At 37.9% G+C, this 21,508-nt stretch overlaps 1 protein-coding gene across 3 annotated transcripts in view; it reads left to right on the forward strand.

The window, feature by feature from the left end:
- Nucleotides 1-21,508, forward strand: part of NIPAL2 (NIPA like domain containing 2) — an 82,354-nt gene that overhangs the window by 56,653 nt on the left and 4,193 nt on the right. For 2 of the 3 annotated variants that reach the window (XM_081070939.1, XM_081070940.1), the window contains exons 6-10: nt 7,864-7,960; nt 14,066-14,201; nt 16,153-16,241; nt 20,222-20,285; nt 21,407-21,501. In XM_081070939.1, coding sequence (XP_080927065.1) covers nt 7,864-7,960; nt 14,066-14,201; nt 16,153-16,241; nt 20,222-20,285; nt 21,407-21,501 — 481 coding nt within the window. The remainder of the gene's footprint in view (nt 1-7,863; nt 7,961-14,065; nt 14,202-16,152; nt 16,242-20,221; nt 20,286-21,406; nt 21,502-21,508) is intronic. The other variant, XM_081070941.1, reaches the window with a different exon arrangement.

Raw genomic sequence — 21,508 nt, forward strand, 5'->3', positions numbered from 1 at the left:
TTCAATAAAATATAAATATATTTGACCAATACCAATGTATTTGAAAAACTAAATCAGCAATAGAAGCACCTAGGTCCTCAGGTAGCCTGGCCTTGGGGGTCACCCATCACTAGAACAATTTCCACAACATTTAATCTGGCTAATTTTAGATCAACATGTTTTAGGACAAAAAAAAAAAAAAATCCAAACCCTCTCTTCCCAGGTCAAAAGGAAATACCTAAAGACATATTTTACTTCATTGTAATTTGTTCAAGATATTCTCTTCAAAAAAGTACTTATTGAGACTAATGCAACAGATTTTCTGTGGAGAAGCAGACAGCTGTAGGACATAATGAGAGAAATGTGAAAGAAAGAATGGGATGGGCTGATACAGAAATGTGAAGCCACTATTTGAAGCATTGGCTATGTCCAGTGGATATAAAGAACATGATTGAAATGGTTGGTATGTAACTTGTTACAGAAGTCAGATGGAGACTAAGAATATTCTAGGAGGGCAGGTAGTAAGAAGAAAATTGGGATAGTCTAGATGAGCATTTAACCAAGAATAGGTTTGGTAAAATAGTTGTGAATTCAGTAAAAAGAATCAAAGCACACAAAGCCATATATTTTTAGGATTAGATGTGGCCTCAAAAAGCTATCTGCTCTAGTCCTTTGCCATTAAAACAGGTGAAATAGTATTATCCTACTTTATACACCTGTTTTATTTTTTTCTCCCCCCTTCTTCTGCCTCAACCCCCCCCCCCACACACACACACACACACACACACACTCGACTCCTGGTTCAAGCGTTGTTTCTCAGTCTAGTTGTATAGGACACAGCTCCCTGGCCCACGCTGGTATTATGAGCCTTGAACTTCCCCCGGCTGAGGCAATCGGCCGCCAGTCCTCGGTCGGCCACTCACAGCAGCTCACAGCAGCTCTCGCCAACTGCTGGCTGCTCGCCACTCATGCTGGCCACTGGCCACTCACGGCAGCACACGGTGGCCCGTGTGCTCACCGCAGCCCAGCTCCAGGGAGAGCCATTGTTCACAATCTTGGCTGTAGAGGGCAGAGCTCACTGGCTCATGTGGGAATTGAACTGGCGACCTCGACATTAAAAGCATGGCGCTCCAACCACTTGAGCGACCAGGCCAGCCCTACACCTAGTATTTAAACGTGTAACACTGGCATTTGCAGGAACATAGTTACTGGTGAACATTGCTCCAACTGTAACTCAGGATATTGCAGTAGGAACTGCACGGTATTATGTCTGGCACTTCCTAGTCTATGTGACAAGAATTCTATGTATCCTATCATCTCTGATATATAATTCTGTCCACTGGAACACAAATGGTTACAGATCTTTTCTCTTTGTATCTCCCACTGTACTCCTTTCTCTTACTCAGAAAGATACTTAGATTTCTCTGAGAAATCTTTAATAAACTATCCTATTTCCCTTCCACTCACCACCAAAAATTGTATTCCCCTCCACTTTCTCAGCTCCTGTTCACTCCTTAATCATTATAATCTAGCAGATCCCAACTCACAAATTGCCAAATGGAATTGCTTTTTTTTTCTGGTCCTGATTTTTCTTGAACCTTATGTAGCATTTACTTGTGGCCCACCATCTTCTCCTTGACCTGCTCTCTTCTCTGGCTTCCTCAATTTGTTTTCTTTGTTTCTCCTCTTTCTCGCTGACTCTTCTATCCCAGGCTCTTGGCGGTCACCTCCTTCTGTTCTGCCAACCACTCTTACCTATGAACGCTAAATATTCATCCAGGTTTTCTAGGGTGATCTCAGTGCCCACCCCACCATCAGCCTTTAGAAAGACTTCCAAATCCAGAACTGCATTTTCCTCCCATTCCTCTTCTGAGCTGTAGATCTCTGTTTTCATCTGTCCAATTATTACTTACTCATCCCTGCCTGGGTATTCCATAGGTTCCTCTCGAAAAACTGAACTCAATATGTTCTCCCCTAAACTCCCTACTCTCTTATATTGGAAGGCTCCCCTTACCCCTGACCTCCATCAACCCGTAGGACTGGGCTTTCCAATTCTGATTAGCCTTCCTCAGGTCTGTCATATTTTGTGTCACCTGCTTGCGTCATTGTGTCTTCCTACTTGTCCAACATGTTTAACTATCACAGCTGTCATCAATCAAATCTAAGAACTAGAAGGACTTGTTGAGAATTTCATGATAGTCTAAACTTGAAGTCCTACCAACACATTGTTATTCTTTGCCTACAGGCAAAACAAATTCTTCATCCAGTAAGAAAAGCATCACATAGTTTATGACCAGAAAATTAATAGCCTAAGTTGAATCCTTTGGAGATTAAAGCTGCATCAGGACTTATTTTTTGAGGATAAACAGCATTGTTTGATGATGATGTATTTATATTGTTTTAATCCTGAGAAAACATTTTAAAAGAATAAAACTACTTTTTTATTAAATCTTATATTTCCACCAAAAAAACTCTGAAATTAATTGCACTTTGCCATTTTCAAAGGTCAACTCTTAAATTCATTCATTCGTTTATTCACTAATTCATTCAATGTATTAGTCATCCTGGATAGAGAGAGGAATTCCAGTAAGCAGGAATTTTACAGTCCTGGGGGACACCCATATTCCTATAAAATAATGGAAGTGTATTTGAAAGTAAATGTCACCAAAAAATGTAAATAATTCCAGATATTTATAAGATGGCATAAAATAAACCTTTAATAAAGTCACATTTGAATAACACTATTGTCATTAGACTCTAAAGGAAATAGATCTATATTATCTTAGTTTGGAATTCAGTGTGTTGTATGTTGCATCTCTAAAGACTCTAGAAGTTACCAATTATATACTAAGATCTTCAGCTGAAGTTTGGTTTAAATCTGTTAAACATCTAAGTAATTAATATTTAATCCTTCGATGTGGCAGATTCTGCACTTTTTGCAAACCATGACTGCAAAGATCATAATTATAGTAATTAAATCTATTCTTTGAAGTATAATTCATTTAACTGTTTCTGTGAGTATAAAAGCAGTACCTAAATTGCCTTTCAGGACTGATTAATAAAATGAACAAAAATATTTTAAAGTCCGAATAATTTTTACATTTCTCAAAAAGAGATTGTAAAACTGTATTATAGTCTGGCTAATAGCATCTCCTTGTCTCATGTACCAGGTTGGACATCCGTTTTACCTTTAAGCCTTATATGAAGTGGAAGCCTCAGACACAGGCCCAGGAGCCTGTCCTCTGAGCAGGTACTCTTGGGCAGAAAGAGGATTTGAGAAGCCTGGTGTCTACTGGCCAGTAAAGAAGGAAGTGTCTTTTGCTCACACACTAAAACAGCCTTTCTTAACCTGTATTCATAGAGGGATAGTCCCACCTAGTGCTTGCCCAAAAGCAAGCAAACAAACCGAGTGGGCCAAACTAGTTTGGAGAGATGCTGTGTAACGTGACCCCCACTGGCAAATTCATCATCTCTTTTAGCATGTTAAAAACTAGAAGGACTTTAGGAAAGAGACAGGCTTAATTTTGTTAATTCTGCAAGCCCCAGGCTTATGTGACCATGGGGCTCTTTTCTGGAAGGACCTTTTGTTGATTAACACCTATTAACTGCAGAACCGCATGAGGAAATGAAGCCCTAAGCTTCAATTACTTTATGTTCTTTGGCAGACTTGAATGTGGCCATTTTGCCCACCCAGATTTTCCAACAGACTATTCAAATTGAAACCTCTGTTGTGAACATAGAATCCTTCACAAAATAATCTGCATGGTGCTCATTTTCTCTCTGCCAGACAAAAAATTAAATCAGCAGAAGCAGGGGCTGAGCCTGTCGTTTGGTGTTATTCTATACCCCAAATCCGATTATTCAGTCAGCCTTTCTGGCAAAGCTGCTTCAAGACCCACCACCAGGTGTGAAAAACCTGAAGGGAGAAACCTGTGTTTTCATAAGACCTCAATAGCTATTGCATGAGGTTCATTTGCTTTGTTGTCTGAATGCAAATAGTCCTGGCAGGCCTGCCCTGCAGCGCGCTTCTGCAGCAGCCGCAACCAGCACTCACTGAGCAGGCTGAGCCTGTGCCTAGCTCTGACTCTTTTCTGTCCTTTACCTGCACAACAGCCCTATACATTGGCATATAGGGAAACTGAGGTAAGAAGGTGCAATAACTTGTCCAAGGTCACTTAAATACTAAGCAGCAGAGCCCGGCAGTCCCCCTCGGGGTACACAGTCCAGTTCTTTCATGACACACCTCTCTATGCAGAATTAATAAAAGCTGACTACCAAGAATCAGATCTTTGTCCAGACTTGACCTTAGAGAGAGCCTTTGCAGAGATCATTTCTTGTGGACAAGGAAGCCATATCAAAGGCTACACTTTCAAGAAAGAACTTGAAGAGAGAAGATGAGGTGAATATGGGCTTAGATTTTAATACTGAAAGTGACGTATCTGTGGTGAAATTTTGTGTATTTCTTTTGTCACATCATTCCATGGACTGCTGGTGCTCCTTTTACCACTGAAAACAGGGTTAGAGTGCCTTTAAATCTAATTATATTAGAGACCCAAACCAGAAAACCTAGAATCAATTCAGAAAACTCATACTGAAAATTCTGGTCATCTCTGGTACCAAAACCTAAATTATTTTTTTATTTCTTCCATACCAAATTGTCACAAACTTAGTGGCTTAAAACACCAACGTACTAACTTTCAGTTTTGAAGGTCAGAAGTCCAGTACCTAAAATGCAGATATTAGCAGGGCTGTATTCCTTGCTCGTGTCTCTAGGGGAGACTCTGTCTCCTTGCCTTCTCCAGCTTCTGGAGGCCACCAGCATTCCTCAACTCAGGTCTAGCTCACATTACATTTCTCTGTGGCCATAGCTGGAAAGGTTCTCAGCTTTGAAAGCTTTGTGTTATTACATTGGGCCCACTTGGATAATCTCCCCATGTCAAGATCCATAGCCTTAATCACATCTGCAAAGCCCCTCTGCAATGTAAAATAACATAAATGTTCCAGAGATTAAGACATGGACATCTTTGGGAAGCCTACCAGAGCTGCCTCACTTAACCCCTCTGAGCCTTGGTTTTCCCATCTGTAAAATGGGGATCATAATAACACTTCCTAAGGTTGTTGTGAGGACTCAGTGAATCAGTACAAGTAAAGTGCATGGTAAGCACACAATAAGTGCTGTTATTTCTCACCTCTGAGATACCAATCAGCAAAGCAGCCTCAGCATGGGTTGCAGCAACCTGCAGAAATCACAGCTTCTTTAATATTCATATTTCCAGAGGGGGGGGGAAGAGGGGGGCAATGATGCTAGAAAAAAATTAACATTACTTCATGTTGCTTGAATATTTTATTCCTGGGAGCTTCATGACCTCTTGCCACAAGACAGAACCCAGAGCAACTACAGTCATTCTATGAATAATAGGAACTCATGTTTTATTTATCTGAAGCTACAGAGATGGAATTTACAAAAAAGTCATACAGGATTTTTAGAACAGATAACTACTCTCATCCTTCCCCCCAAAATTAATAATCAGCATGTTAGTAGATTTAGCTAACATACTCTGTGCATTACTGCAGGAAGAGCTTTCTCTTCCCCAGCAGTGCATACTTGCTCTCGAATGCTGCTGTGAGTTGTGATTGTATCACATGAGAAGTGGAAGACGGTGGCTGCGTGGAGACCACGCCAAGAGCGATATTTCTGTTCACAATGATGAATTGTACAGAGGTTGGGACACCCAGTGTTCTGATGGCAGCTTTTGAGAAGGCAAAGAGATAGCAGTTTAATAGCTTTTGTAGCACACCTTGATTAAATTGAAGAATTGGCAAGTACGTTTCGTAAAGAAAAGTTAAAATAATTGGTTTAATTTACCAGGAGAAGAAAAGACTAAGGGATGAGTTAATCTTCCATATTAGATAAAAAGGTTTTCAAATGAGGAAGATAAGGTCCTGCTGCTTTCTGTTCCCATAGAGGATTAAAGGAAAAAACAAATAACAAACAAAACCTTGGAAAGAGTAGAGATTTATGTTGACTTAGAAAGGGCTCCACAAGTAAAATGCAGTCCTGAAAGTAGTAAAGTCTCTAACTCTAGTAATTTTTAAGAAAAAAACTAGTGGTGGTATTTTTACTTGTCTGCTGTCAGAAAGGTAAGCATTTGTATTTATGATTTCCTTCCATGGATACTGTCTCTTTTCAAAAGAGACAGCATTGCTTCAGGTTATTTTAAGAACCTCAACAAAGAAAAAAGTTGAAACAAAAGTAAAATGGAGAACTCAAAATTACACTAGCGTTTTCTCAAGGGTAGGAAAATTTTAGCCATTCAGTCCATATTTATTGAATATTCGGTTTATTAGACATTAGGCCTGTTTTTTGGGAAGTTACTCATAATACATTTCTGGTGTAATTTACCCATTAATTCCATAAATACTTATTGAGTGACCGACTGTGTGCCAGGCCCTGGGGACAGAGTGGCGAACACAAACCATAAGGTTCCTGTTTTCATAGAGCTGATGTGTTAGTGGGAGAGATAGACAAGAAACACATAAATACACAAACGAGAAGTATGACAGATGATGATAAAGTGCTCTACAGTAGCCAGCTGCTGTCACAGGTGTGCGAGGATGAGTGGGGGTCTCTGTTAGATCAGAGTGGTCCCAGAAGACCTCTCAGAGGAGGTAACGTTTAACCTGAGAGCTGAGTAAGTAGAAGGAGCCATTGCACAACGATTAGGGAAGGAGAACTCCCAGGAGCACAAACAGTCAGTGCAAGGGCCCAAATGCAGGAGCAATCTGAGAACTGCAAAGAACTGGGTTAGGGGTGGGGAGGCCATTGTGGCTGGCGCAGGTTAGACCATCCAGGAGTGAGCTGCACGAGATGAGGTCAGAGAAGTCGGCTGGGGCTTTGTGATGCAGGACAGAGTTTGCATTTTATTCTTAATGAGATAGGAAACCATAGGAGGTTTAAGAATGACTGGCTCTAATTTATATTTTTACTACATGTATCATCCTGGATGAATCTCATGAACATAATGCACAGTGAAAAAAAGCAAGTGAAAGCAATATGTTTCCACTTGTATAAAGTCCAAAAATATATGCACAAATAAAAAGGGTGTTGTTTGGGGAATACATAGAAATGTGATGAACTATAAAGAAAGTGAATGGTAAACACAAAATTCAGTACCGTGGTTCCTGGGAAGGTCGAAGGAAAGGAGGGTGCAATTGGAGAGGGGCACACAACAGACTGCAAATTTACTGGTCGATTCTCTTTCTCAGGTTGGGTAGAGAACACATGAGTATTTGTCAGATCACTGTAAATACCTTTTATGTATATCATATATATTCTCTGTGAATGAAATACTTCATTATCCAAATTGTGTTTTTAAATGACTCCTCTGGCTGCTAAATGGCTGGATTGTAGAGAGGCAAGAGTAAAATCGGGGACAAATGAAAAGGTATTGCAGTAGTCAGAGAGAGTGGCAAGGAGTGAGGAAAAGGGAGGAGTGCGATGATGTCACTTGCTGAGGGGGTGAAGGCCCAGGAAGAGCAGATAGGGAGGGTAGACAATCAAGAAGAAAGTGTTGCCCGTACTCATGTGATATGGCTATTGAACATGCGTATGGAAAGGTCTAATAGATAGTGGGATAAGGGAGACTGGAGTTGTAAGGAGGTCAGAACTGGAGATTGGGATATAGGTGATATTAGAGCTCTGGCTCTATAAGTCTGAGGCTCCTTATATTCCCAAATATTTATAATTGTCCTTAGGAATTCTAGTCATGTCACTCTCAACTGTCATATGAGAAGAGTTGCAAGATAAAAAAGAGAAGATTGGCATTCTGAATACCTTGTATAGAATAATTTATCCTTTACTCTTTTTCATCTTTTTATTTCTAGATTTTAGAAATATTACTTTTCTGCATTCTCCTATATTTCCATAAAAGAAAAGGAATGAAGCACATTGTGATTTTGCTAACCCTGGTGGCACTTCTAGGTAAGGATATATTTTGTTTTCTAATTCTCTAATCTAGCCATACTGTCATAAAAGAGATTTGAAGGAAAATACTCAAGCATTCTATTCCTTTCTCATTGTTTCTACTTTTCAACTCTGATCTATAAAAAGAAACTGAGTCTCAATTATGCAAATTATGCTTTGCATGTCTGTTGCTACAGTTGATATATGTTTAATTCTTTTAAAAATATATTTAAGGATTTGTACTTCTTGGTAGCTTTATTTGCTCTCTGACAATTTGAGGATTTTTTTCTTAGTAATTAATTGGAAAATATAAAAGCAAATAAATGAATCCAATATAAACTTCTATATCAGGAATTACTTATCAAGACCTATCCTGTTTACATTTTTTAAAAATATGGCTAATATAAAAGATAACTGTAAGCAGTATGATTTTCTTAAATGCAACATTTCTTTGATTCATTGGGTACCTACCCATTTCCTTTATTTTTCCAGAGGCACATTATAAGATTTGAAAACTGATGCTTAGATAGTAAGCCCACTATATATTTTTAAAACTGTCCTCTCTCTCTCTCTCTCTCTCTCTCTCTCTCTCTCTCTCTCTCTCTCTCTCTCTCTCTCTCTCTCTCTCACACACACACACACACACACACACACACATTCTCCTACATTCTCATAAATATCAACACAAGACCTCCCTAGTCACTTGGGAAATTCCCTTTTTAAAATTTATTTGTAATTCTTCCTTTACTTCTTCTTTGCCAATACGATGACCCCATACATTGTGTGCTGTTTGCTATGACTTTGTAGGTTTACTTATACTACTGTGACAGGCTACAGCCCCATGTTAATGAGGTACTAGAGCTTTCATTTTTTCATCAACTAGTTCTCGCCTTTGCATTGGAAGATGTGTATTTGTGATAGTGACTTATGGAAACAAATTTACTCTAACATATTCAGGTATGCAGTTGATCAAAAGAACAGAAAAAAAATTTTATGTTTGTTTCCTTCCAAATTACCAGATACAGAGAACAAAAGCAAACAACTAAGAGAGAAAATGTAAATTACATAGGAAAATGTTGAAAATCAAGAAAATTTTAAATAGGAAAATAGAGAATTGAGGTCAAATGTATCAGTAATGATTATAAATGTAAATAGGGTAAGATTACCCAATAAAAAAAGAAAGATTCCCAAATAGACTTCATAAAAATTCCCAGCTCAATTTTGAAAAAGATTCTGAAATTTGATTTATCCAGTATGCTTTGGTTCAGCCCTGTAAGAATTAGCAAAATAGCACCCTTTCTGATTGGCCCTTGCTGGTTGTAAAATATTTTGACTTCATTAATAAATTTCATCTAAAACAAGGTAACTCAGATTAAAACTAAGACAAAGCAGAAGGTCATAGTATTACTATCTTAAATTAAAATCAAAGCAGAAGGATTAAATGCACCAAAGGATCCTGGGGTTCTCCCTTCCCCCACAATTGGAGGAAGAAGACACTCAGGAGACTCAAGCAGCAGCTGTTTCTAAAAATATGTTAACACAAATATAAGAGTAGGAGACTTCTCTTAGCTCATGGAAGATAAGTAGACAGAAAAATACGTAAGGATAGATACTGAATACTTAAGTTTGATCTGGTGGCTGTACTATGGAAACTAAATCCTGAAAACAGGGAATACACCTTTTAAATACCTGTGTGATAGTTACAAAAGTTGATCGTATAACTGGCCACAAAGAAATCCTTGATAAATTCCAGGAAGTTGAAATAGTACGGACCACGTTCTCAGATCACAATGAAATAAAAACATAATATAATAACAAAAATAGAAACCAGTGAAACCATACCACTAGAAATGTTAGCACTACGCTTAAACTGCAGTTGGGCCAAAGTAGAAACCAAGATTTCATTGCAGCATACCTTTTTTTAATTATTATGAAAATATTTAATATTAAACCTATAGTTTATATCTAATGCTGTATTCAGAAGGAAATTCATTGCTTCAAATGTAAGCACTCAACTTAAGAGTTAAGGGAAAAAACATTGAAATGTTGACCTTAAACAAAAATCCAGCCAGATATTTCTCTAGCAAACAGGTTCATTTGGGAACAACAAAGAATTGCAATCTGGAACATACAACCATGGTGCGTAACATGCCAGTTTGCTAAAACAAAGGACAGGAAATGCCTTTATAGAGGGGGAGAGATACGAGTTGGGAGGCGGTTATAGTGTTCTCCCTTTTGTGTTTTGTAATCCAGGTGTGGTGTGACAGCACCCCTTCTGGCCTCCCTACTTCATTTTAATGAAGTAAAATTCTTCATGAATTTTTTAATAGAAATAAAGCTGAGGCAAGCAGAAAGCAGCAATTAATGAAGATAAAGGCAAAAATATATGAAATAGAAAACAGAAAAGCAATGCATTAATAAACCCAAGAATTAGTTCTTAAAAAAAAAATAAAATAGATCCTTCATAAGAAAAAAGGGGAAAAGTACCCCAAACTAGAAATAATATATATGTAATGAAAATAAATATGAAAACTTGACTGAATCACTTATTTTTTAAACAAAAATGACTATGGAGAAAATAGAGAAGTTGTTAAAAAGCTACATCCTTAAAAGAGCTAGGCTTAGACTTTCTTTTACTTTCAACAATGTCTTTAAATCTTTAAGGAACAGGTTATTGTGGTGTTCAAACTATTGGGGGAACATAAGAAGAAAGCTTTCGGTTTTTAAAATCAGTATAAATACAAATCCCAAGTAGCACATATAAAGAATAGTGCAAACAAACAAAACAGAAAAAAACTCATGGATACTGAGAGCAATTTGATGGTTGCCAGATGGGAGGGGTGTTAGGGGATGGGTTGAAAAAGCGGAAGGGATTAAGAAATACAAATTGGTAGTTACAAAATAGTCATGGGGACGTAAAATACAGGGAAAAAATCAATAACATGGTAATGACTATACCAGGTGGGTACTAGTCAGAGCACTACAGCACAGAAAAGATGGGAATGTGACTGGTACTCTTTAGTTGGCAGTGTGCCAGTATATTTCAGAACAGTGGCTGTCAACACAGTAATTCCCCTTCAGGTGATTTTCCTAAGAAAATAGGCAGAGTGATATGCAAAGATTTATGTTCAAAGATATCTATCACAGCCTCATTTTTAACACCAAAAAAATAGGTACAATCCACATATCCAAGAATGGGGAATTACGTAAGTATACATTCATACAAAGAAAGGCATACAGCTGATAAAAATCATGCTTTAGAATACTTAATGGCATAGAAAATACTTAATGGCAATGGAAAATAGGTTCCTATGTAGTATGTACTGTATAATTCACATGTTTACTATATATTCATACTTACAGATAGAAAAAGAACTACAAAAAAATTTCCCAAATGTAAAAAATGATTTGGGCATGAGTGTTATGGTTACATGTGATACTCATTTTTTCTTTCCAGGCTTTTCTTCATTTTCCAAATTTTCTTAAATGAACATGTATACTTTTATAGTTTAAAAAATGAGCTTAAAGGTTATTCATAATCCCAGTACGTAGAGGTAACCACTGATAGTATCTTCATGTAGTTTCTTCTAACTTTTTTTCTGTGTATACATAGTACTTTCTATTTTTATTTTTTATAACATTAGAATGAGACTGCATTCAAATTTTGTATTTCCTCTTGTCCTCATCAACCTCCTCAAAAAAAACTTTGAAGAATTCAACACCAGTCTAGAAATAACTTGCTGAGTTACAATAAATAGTGATTAATTCAGTTGGTGATTGTACATGCTTTGAAAATATAATGATTAACTACAGCAACTGATAGTTGGTTTAGCTGTATAATAAACAATTCCAGTTTTGTTTTTATTTTGTTTTTAAGTATAATTTAACATCAGTTGGTGGATGAATTAGATGTATTTTGTTTTTAGTTAGATGACCTTTAAGGGCCTTGCACTCCTGAGGTTCTAAGGCTAATGGAACAATGTGTTCTACGGCTCTCCATTAATGATGCCTTCGGAAACCAGGCTGCTCAGGCTGAGACCGTAACTACATTGTGCTCTAATCACAAGAAAGTATTTGGGAGGAAATCAAGGTCCCTCAAAAGCTAACCTTACATACTTACGCCAGCAAGTGTACCTCTCTCTAGGTATTTAAAATCCCTGGATTCGCTAAGGATCAAGTCAAAAGACATTTTAAGATAAAGGGGGGCCTGGCTGTAAGGGCCTCTTTGTTCAGATTGAGGATTTGTTTTCAGAATTTATCACCTTGTCTCCTCTGTTAATTATGACTTTTAACAGAAAGAAAATGCCTAATCTGGAATTGTGCCCTAATGCACTTCAAGTTAAAGTATATTTTCAGTTTTTGGAAAAGGAGATCACGGAATGCTTTTCCTTGTTGGCCATCATCTGCTGTTTCATACATATATATATATATATATATATACACACACACATATGTATGTATATGAAGGACCTTTTCAATAAAGTCCAGATATACTCATATTATGACCAGGTATCAACAGCAATAAAAACATCATTTCTAATTCACATTTCCTTTGAGTTATCATTATTTTCATTTCATGGTAAAAATTATTTTTTAAATTTTCTGTAGGTTTCAGCTAAGTTTTAGAATTATTGGCAACAGTAATTTCAAGGGACCTAGGACAAAAAGAAAACACTGTCTTTTTCCTACAGAAACATTGTGTTTCCAGAAAGTGCTTCATTGCTTTCAAGTTGATATAACCTTATCAAATTATTTTTTCTTCATTGCTATTTGGAACCTAAGAAAAATGTGTTCTCACAAGGTATAGGTTCCTCTTTAACACAGAAAATAAGTAGACATGTTTATGTAATGTCACGTCCCACGCGACGAGGGTTGTGGGGAGCAAGGAGGGTGGTGCAGAGTTAAGAAAAGACAGTAGCCAATAATAGATTGTAAGCGGGGTCCAGGGACCCCACTCTCAAGGACTGGACGCCCTGAATCGGGCCTACGCATTAGCTTTTATTAGTTAGGTGGGGAAGTAAAGGAGATAGAGCTTGTCAATCTCAAGATCTGTGAATCCCATACATCATAATAGGAAAGTGATTCAAGCCAATCACCCTTGCCTGCAGGCAGCTGTACCATAAGTCTCAGGAAAAGTACTTCCCCAAGGGACAAAACCTATATGCATATGAATAGATGGAGAGCACGCGATTGACTCTCTTCCCTTGTAGGTTGTGGGAAGGAATGCAGCCACAGAGGCAGAGGCTTTCCTTAGCCGGGGGAAGGTCGGGGGCTGTGCTCACCTCTATGAACCCCGTGGGTTCTCCTGTTGGTCCCCACTTGACTGCGCCTGGCTTGAGTTGTTCCCCCCATGGGGAATCTTACTCGTCATTGGCTGACCAGCCATCTTTCTGGGGCCAAACAGGGAGACATAAGGTGCGAGCACAAAGGTGAAGCAATGTCCCTGAAAGGATCATCTCACAGACTCTCCTTTCTTTAGGGGCAGATACGAGGGGACAGACGGATAGGCTGCTGCGTGGCAACACTGTAAATCTGAGATTTCTGGTTAACTCTGAGAAATACTCAGCTCTGATTCTGTTACCTATTAGCATCTTCATCAACAAATATTTTTAATGAAATTTCTAGACATTTACTAACAAAGAGTTCATACATAGACTAAATACAACTCTTAGTAAATTCACAGAGTAAGTTCCTTTTCACTTTCCAGTCTTCTCATCTATCTGGCTTTAAATTTTTTCTGTATAGCTTAATAGTTATTTTCCCATCATGTCACATGGACAATCTGATTTTTCTTATCTTCTCCCTTCATTGTTTCTCCTTTCTCATCTACTAGTAATTATAACCTCTGTAGCACCCTTTCATCAGTTAGGGCTGGAAAATAAACATCTTGCTTCAAAGATAAAATGCGCACAGCCACACAGCAGATCACTAGCTAATAGAAGCAAATCTGAAGTCCAACAGCTTCGCAACAGGGCTACTGCTTGGCTAGTGTCACACCCTACACTGCTCACAACAGTTTTCATTCTTAAAGCATAATTAGGGTATTGACTACCGTGTAAATTTAAGATGTTTGTATTTCTGTCTCAGATATGAATTTTATTTATGTTCTGCTTTCTTTTTCAGCCTCATTGACTGTTATTTCAGTAAAAGCTGTCTCAGGCATGATCACTTTTTCTGTGACGGATAAAATGCAACTAACTTATCCCATCTTCTATATCATGTTTATCATCATGATAGCATCTTGTGTTTTCCAAGTCAAGTAAGTTAGCTTCTATATCCTCATGAATCTTTCAACATTCCTGTGCTTCTCTCAGCATTAGTCTTTATTGGCTTCAGATGATAATTAAAATTATATGCAACTGATTTCAGAGGGTGAAGGGTCTACAGCTTATCCTCAGCCAACATGCCTTGCTTTATCCTTCGCATCCAATGAGAAGTTTTTGCTAAGCATTGCCTTCACATCTTGTGAGTTCTAAAGTGCAGCCATAATCCAACTAAGTGCACTTTGATACTTTCCTGATGCTCTCCTGCTTGTAATTAATATCAGTTGTACACAGGTTGTCATTAGCAATAAATCAAAGGGGCAGGTCCACATCCAGGACTTCATTCTAAGTATAGGAAATACATGAACCCTTCACCTTCACTTCTTAGCTCATGCTCATTAATTGCCCAGCAATGGACAAAACCAGACGTTTGGCCGGGAGGGAAATCCTTTCCCCAGAACTTTGCCTCTTTGGCCAGAATTTGCTTTGTACCCATGGGATTGCGGAATGATTGTTTTATGTTTCTCTTGGGGCTAATAGTGGTGACATGGAACATTTTTAATTTCTGCTCTTCTTTCCCCCTACCTCCATCTGCTCCAATCGCTTTCCCTCCATTTCACATTATGATTATGCCTTTGCCTGCTAGGTTCTCTTGAGTCAACCAGAAAGTTTTCTGTTTACCACAAAATGCTATGCAAAAGCACCGTCCCAGTTTTAGCTAGGAAATCAGAGCCCAAACTGTGGAAGAGAATGGTTCCTTCCTTAGGTGGTAGAAGTAAAGTATAAAGATTATGGGTTGAATAGAAGCCCTATTACAAGGAGTACGGAGAATTACTGAAAGAACCCAATATTTTGTTAGTTTCATTTGTCATTTCCTTATGAAACTGAATGTGTTTCTAATACTTGAATCTTGCTTATTTTGTTTATCTCTCTTTCTTCTTCTGAATTAATCAGTACTGTTAAACTATCTTTTGGAATTTAATGATTAGCATCATTACCTTTAAGCTATGTTTTATGAATTTAAAAGGCAAATACAACTGAAGGTAATCTGCATTCTTACCACCCTTGTTTCAGTCCCTGCATCTTTCACATTAGAACTATATGAACCCACTAGAACTGTAGAAGTGTGGCTTTCAGCCCTGGCTGCCCATTAAAATTACTCAAGAAGGTTTGTTTACACGTATATATCTACATATATGTATACATACACATACCTACATGCCTGCATGTATACATGCATATGTGTGCATACACATCTGCACACGTGTACATACACGCACAGGTGCACCTGGGCTACCCACAAAAGTAATTGTTTTCAATTGCTCAAGAATAGGGCCTAAGTAACATTAGCGCTTTTTAAAAGTGCCCAGGTGATATCAGTGCAATGCACTGCTTTAGACAAAGTTCTAGTCCACGACCAGGCAACACAGAGTAGTTGTGAGAACCTGAATTATGTTGGTGGCCAAAGTGAGAAGCTCAGTTCCCACATGTGCTCTCCAGCTGGAGTCATCAGCATTGTTTTTGAAACATTAAACTTTCCTTTACTTCTCCATCTTCTTTCTTGGCACGTGCCATGTCAAAGCATAGCTATACTATTCCCCAGAAAGGATATTTAACAGATTCTAGGGTCTATCGTAATGAATCAATCCCAGTGTGGTACCGGTCCAGCAGCTTGAATCGCTTCCAACTCAAACTTCTGTGGCCTCGGAATATGATTAATTGCTTTTCATTGTTACTGTTGTTGGTTTAAACAGACCATAAAACCTGACATCTGATCTCATACATCAGATGCATATAAGCTGTGACTGCTGATTGGAAATGCCCTTTTACTGCACTTCCTTTCTCTTTGTAGTTCTAGCTAAAGAACAAGCATTTTTTGATGTTATTGTTAACTTTTTGCTGAGCATCTCTGAAAGCCAGAGCTTCAGTAAGTGCCTTCTGCTCTAGGTTCCTGAATCAAGCCACAAAACTCTACAATACAACGATGGTGGTGCCGGTTAACCATATTTTCTTTACAACCAGTGCCATTATTGCAGGTGAGTTTGGATTTTCTATACTTAGGTGTTCTACCCCCACAACAAGCATAATGAGAAAATCAAAGAATCCTTAGGGCAGAAGGATCTGTGTACTCCATATCCTCCCAGGTCCCACCCAGTGTCTGAATTTCCCCTGTAACATACTCTAGGACAGGTTATTCTACTTTGTGTGAATACTCCCCAGGGCTCTGTGGCCTGAGACAGCTCAGTCCTATTTTGGATTGCTCTATTTGGAGAGCTCTAATTATTAGAAAGTCTTTCCTTATATCAGAGCTGAAATTAGCCCTACCTGTGAATTCAAGGCACTCATTAGTTCTGCTTTCTGAAGTCTTCTTCTTAGCAGCCCTTCTGATAATCAAAACAGTTAAAGGGTCCTCTTGTGTCTTGTGTCTGGGCCACACATCCCCTACTTTTGCTGTTCTGGCCTCTATTTTTCTACTATTGCAGATCTTATATTTTTATGGAAATTTTTTTAAATAATAGTCTTTTTAAAAAGTATAAATTTGAAACTTGGTTCAAACCAAAATATAGTAGATTCAGGTATATCACTCCTAGGTTTGGTTCTGGTACGCCCTAGTTCTTTGGCTTATTAGATGCCTTCACTGCCTTCTCATATTGTGAGTTCATTTCCCAATGCAAAGTTTATGTATTTTTGAGGTAATTGGTGATTATCTGTTTCCTAATTGGCATGTCTTTTTTATTTCATGGTAAACAATGTGACTGCCAGATGGCAATTTTTTAAAGTAATTAATACATTTTCTGTTTCCCAAAATTGAACCAAACTTTTAAAGAGAAAGATTATATCCCAGGACTTTTTTTTTTCTTAGCATTTTATGCTTGTTGACAAAAGAGAATAAGAAAAGATTACACTTTTATGTGCCCTGGAATTATTAGAAAAGGAACAAGGCCAAAAAGAGTTATAGGCATGACATATAGCCTAACAGTTAATATTAATGTACTAAAGGTATATTAAAAATGTAGTTCCCCTCAAAAGAAGGTTTTGCGGTAGGACTCACAGGGCTGGATCTCAATATTCAGCACATTGAGTAACTGATAAGTCAGGGATGCTGGAACTTTCTAGGAGTGATAACAGTTCATGTGGTACTACTGAAATGTGGAATGGAGGAAGCTTCTTGACTAACTTCCCCTCTTTACCTCCCTCAAAATATATAGCTTAAAATTCAAATGAGAGTCCATATTTTGCCTACTACATTAGTAAAGGTTTGGTTTTGTTCTTTTTATTGTAATAACAAGTACTGACAAGGCTGCAGTATCACAGGCACTCTCGTGGAGTTTTGGGTAGTATAGTACCACTCTCCTAGAACTGAGAGTTCATAGTTTTTGTCAAAAGCCTTAAAAATGTTTCTACCCTGACCAACAACTCAACAACAACAACAAAATCCAAATACCCAATTAAAAAGTGGGCAAAGATCAAATATATGGTGATGGAAGGAGAACTGACTCTGGGTGGTGAACACACAATAGGATTTATAGACGATGTAATACAGAATTGTACACCTGAAATCTATGTAAATTTACTAACAATTGTCACCCCAATAAATTTAATTTAAAAAAAATAAAAATAAATAAAATAAAAAAAAGTGGGCAAAGGACTTAAATAGACATTTGTCCAAAGAAGATATAGGCATGGCCAATAAGCATATGAAAGGGTGCTCCACACCACTAATCAACAGGGAAATGCAAATCAGAACCACAAGGAGATACCATCTTATACCCATTAGGATGACTGCTAGAAAAAATAAGTAGATAATAGTAAGTGTTGGTGAAGATGTAGAAAAATTGTAACCCTTGTGCATTGTTGGTGGAAATATAAAATGGAGTAGCCATCCAGCAATTCCACTTCTGGGTATATGTTCAAAAAAATTGAAAGCCGGGACTCAAACAAATATTTGTATGTCTAGGTTCATAATAGCATTTTTCACAATAGCTAAAAGGTGGAAGCAACTCAAATGTCCATTGACAGATGAAGGGATAAATAAAATATACTGTATACATATATACAATGAATATTATTCAAACCCCAAAAAGGAAGGAAATTCTAACATATGCTACAACATGGATAAACCTTGAGGATATTATGCTAAGTGAAATAAGCCAGTTATAAAAAGACAAATACTATATGATTCCATTTATATGAGGTATCTGGAGTAGTCAAACTTATAGCAATGGAAAGTAGAATGGTGATTGCCTGGGGTGGGGGACCAACGAAACAGAGTTACTGTTTAATGGTTATAGAGTTTCAGTTTTGCAAGATGAAAAAGTCCTGGAGATTAGTCGCACACCAATGTGAATATACTTAGCACAACTGAACAGTAAACTTAAAAATGGTTAGGATGGTAAATTTTATGTGTATTTTACTACGATTTTGAAAAAGAAAATGTTGTACTCTTTAAAACAAATTCCACTTCAAGCAACAACAAAAATCCTAAATACTGGGACAAAATATGAGAAATGATTATGGTGTATCAGCTCATTAAATAACGTGAAATCATTAAAATGAGTACAAGGAAGTGTGTAATAACATGGAAAAATGCTTCAGAAAGGTTCATTCATTTGACAGATATTCATTAGAACTGGATGTGTCTTCTTCCTATCAGAAGTTTATTCTCTAGGTGAGGCGATAGGCTTCAGAATTAGAAGGTTCCTTGAGTATAGGACCATGTCTTGTTCGTCGTGGTATCTGCCGCACTGAGAACAGTGGCTAGCTCATAGGACTCTCAATAAATATTTGTTGACCAGTTAGCAAGGCTAACACAACACATACAAAAATTTAATTCCAGGTAATATATAATTTAAAGAACCTTATTTAATAAAAACTCTATGAAGGCTTTGGGACCTTAGACCAAGAAGAAGTCATTGAGACCAACAAGGAAAGAAGGAAAGCTCATCAGAGTAAATGACAGACACATCCATGTTTTCCTTCAACCAAAAGGGAAGGCCAGAAGGGGTGCGAGAAGGTTGGCAGAGTAGTGGAGCTAGGGGAGCACGTCAGTTGCTCCAGTGTTCTCCAGTGCCTGAGTGAGCGTGTGGCCAGACCGACGGACCACAGGGCATGGCCAGGAGTGACAGCCTGTCAGCATCTGGCCTCAAGTGTGAGTGCTGTGTCAGAGGCCCCAGAATCCGCCCAGACTCTCATGTCAGGCTCGCTGAGCCCTGGCCTTACACTATAGGAGGAAATGTCACTAGACTTGTGTTTTCTTGCATGTTCTAGTCAGACATATTCTGGACTGGATAAGAAATTTCTGTGTGCAAAAGTGATGTCAATTATGTTGATTTTATAATAATGATACATTATATAAAAGCTACAAATCTGTATTCCTTTTGGAATCATTGAAAGTGTAAGTATGGTATGCAAATATTTTTAAACTAAACTACTGAATGTGAATTTTAAGGGTAATTATACTTAGAAAAAATAATATACAGTAGTCTCCCCTTATCTGCGGGGTATATGTTCCCAGTGGATTCCTGAAACCATGAATAGTACCAAACGCTATATGTACTATGTTTTTTCCTATATATACGTACCTTTTCACTTAGAAGGAAGCCCCTTATGGTTTCCCTTTGGGGCCGTTATTAAGTAAAATAAGGGTTACTTGAACAGAAGCATTGTGCTGCCATAGTAGTCATCTGATAACTGAGGTAGCTACTGAGTGACTAATGGGCAGGGAACATGTACAGCGTGGAGATGCTGGACAAAGGGATGATTCATACCCTGGGCGCATGAGATTTCATCACACTACTCAGAACAGTGCACAATTTGAAACTTACAAATTATTTATTTCTGGAATTTTCCATTTAATATTTTTGGACCACAGTTGACCAGAGGTAACTGAAACCACAGAAAGTGAAACTGAGGATAAAGGGGGTCTACTGTATTAACATAATTTGAAAAACAATGTGTGTAGCTATTATAAATATTCTTACCCTAAAATTAATTTTGTCTTCTATTCCTGTTACAGGTGTTATATTTTATAAGGAATTCCTTGGTGCAGCTTTTCTCACTATATTTATATATCTTTTTGGGTGAGTAAATGTCTCAGAGGTGAAGTATATGAAATATTACTTTTCTGTAGGGTTTTTGGCATTGTATCTGAAGCATAGAAAATTGGAAAATAATGTACGAAATAACAGTTGCCTTAGCTCCTAAAAGAAATATATGTGTCAATTTACCATCCAACACAGGGCTCAGTTTTCTTTGACTTTGTTATTTAGGGGTCTCTCTGAGAGTTTTGAAACATTGGGGATTTTCAGTTCCAGCCAAAGTCAGGATGAATCTACTGGCTCCTGTGGCACTCCATGACCTTTTCGTGTTATATCAGACCTACCTTGCCCTTGGGAACCCCTAGGTTAGATCTCAATCAGGGAACCACAGATACCTCTAGGACCACCTAGAATAAAAGGCCAAGACAGGCAGATCCCTAGCTTTTGACCTAAAAATATCACATCGGTAACATCCCTTTTCTGTGTCTGGGTGCCCAGCTTAAACCCTTCCTGGAAATTTGGTGAGCATGATTGCTGACATTCTTGCAAACAGAGAGCAGAACTTTGACAGAGGACTGCCAGTGTATAGGATCTTCCATTGGTTCCAAATGACACTCCATTAATGCTTAGCTGCTCCTTGATCTTGTTTTCTGCATGACCATTGTTATGCAAGCTTGAGCCCAGACTACTTTCAGCGTAGAAAACCATCTATCTTGAAAATTCAATTTCATAAGATATTTGGGCAAGGCTAAACTTCTGGGATCTGGATGCTATGACTATTCTTATGGCCAAGGACAACCAAATTTCTTAGAAAATTAAAGAATAAATTATTTTTTGCTCGTGTTGCATGCCAGTAATGGGTCTTGGCATGCATAGATAGAAAATGAGACCTAATGTCTACCCAAAGGGTTTAGAGCCTGAATTAGCCTCCAGATGGTAAAAATCTGGGGCAGAGATTTTTTGGAAGCTGCCCAGGTCTTGGTTCTAGGGACAAATATTATTGGCTGCAGCAATTAAGACAAGTGTTAGGCAGCTTACCATGAGAAACAGGAAGAGCAAAACCAGTGGAATTTATGTCATCATGTAGAATATGGAGCTCAGTTATTTAATACCATGAGTTGTTTCAGTGTTCTTATGTTTTTTTATCGATATTATTCTTACAGGTGTTTTCTGTCATTTCTTGGTGTGTTTTTGATTACAAGAAATCGAGAAAAGGAACATCTGCCACAGTCTTACATTGATTTTGGAAATATTCCTGGTAAAAC

Source organism: Rhinolophus hipposideros (genome assembly GCF_964194185.1).
Source record: "Rhinolophus hipposideros genome assembly, chromosome: 13".
NCBI lineage: Eukaryota > Metazoa > Chordata > Mammalia > Chiroptera > Rhinolophidae > Rhinolophus > Rhinolophus hipposideros.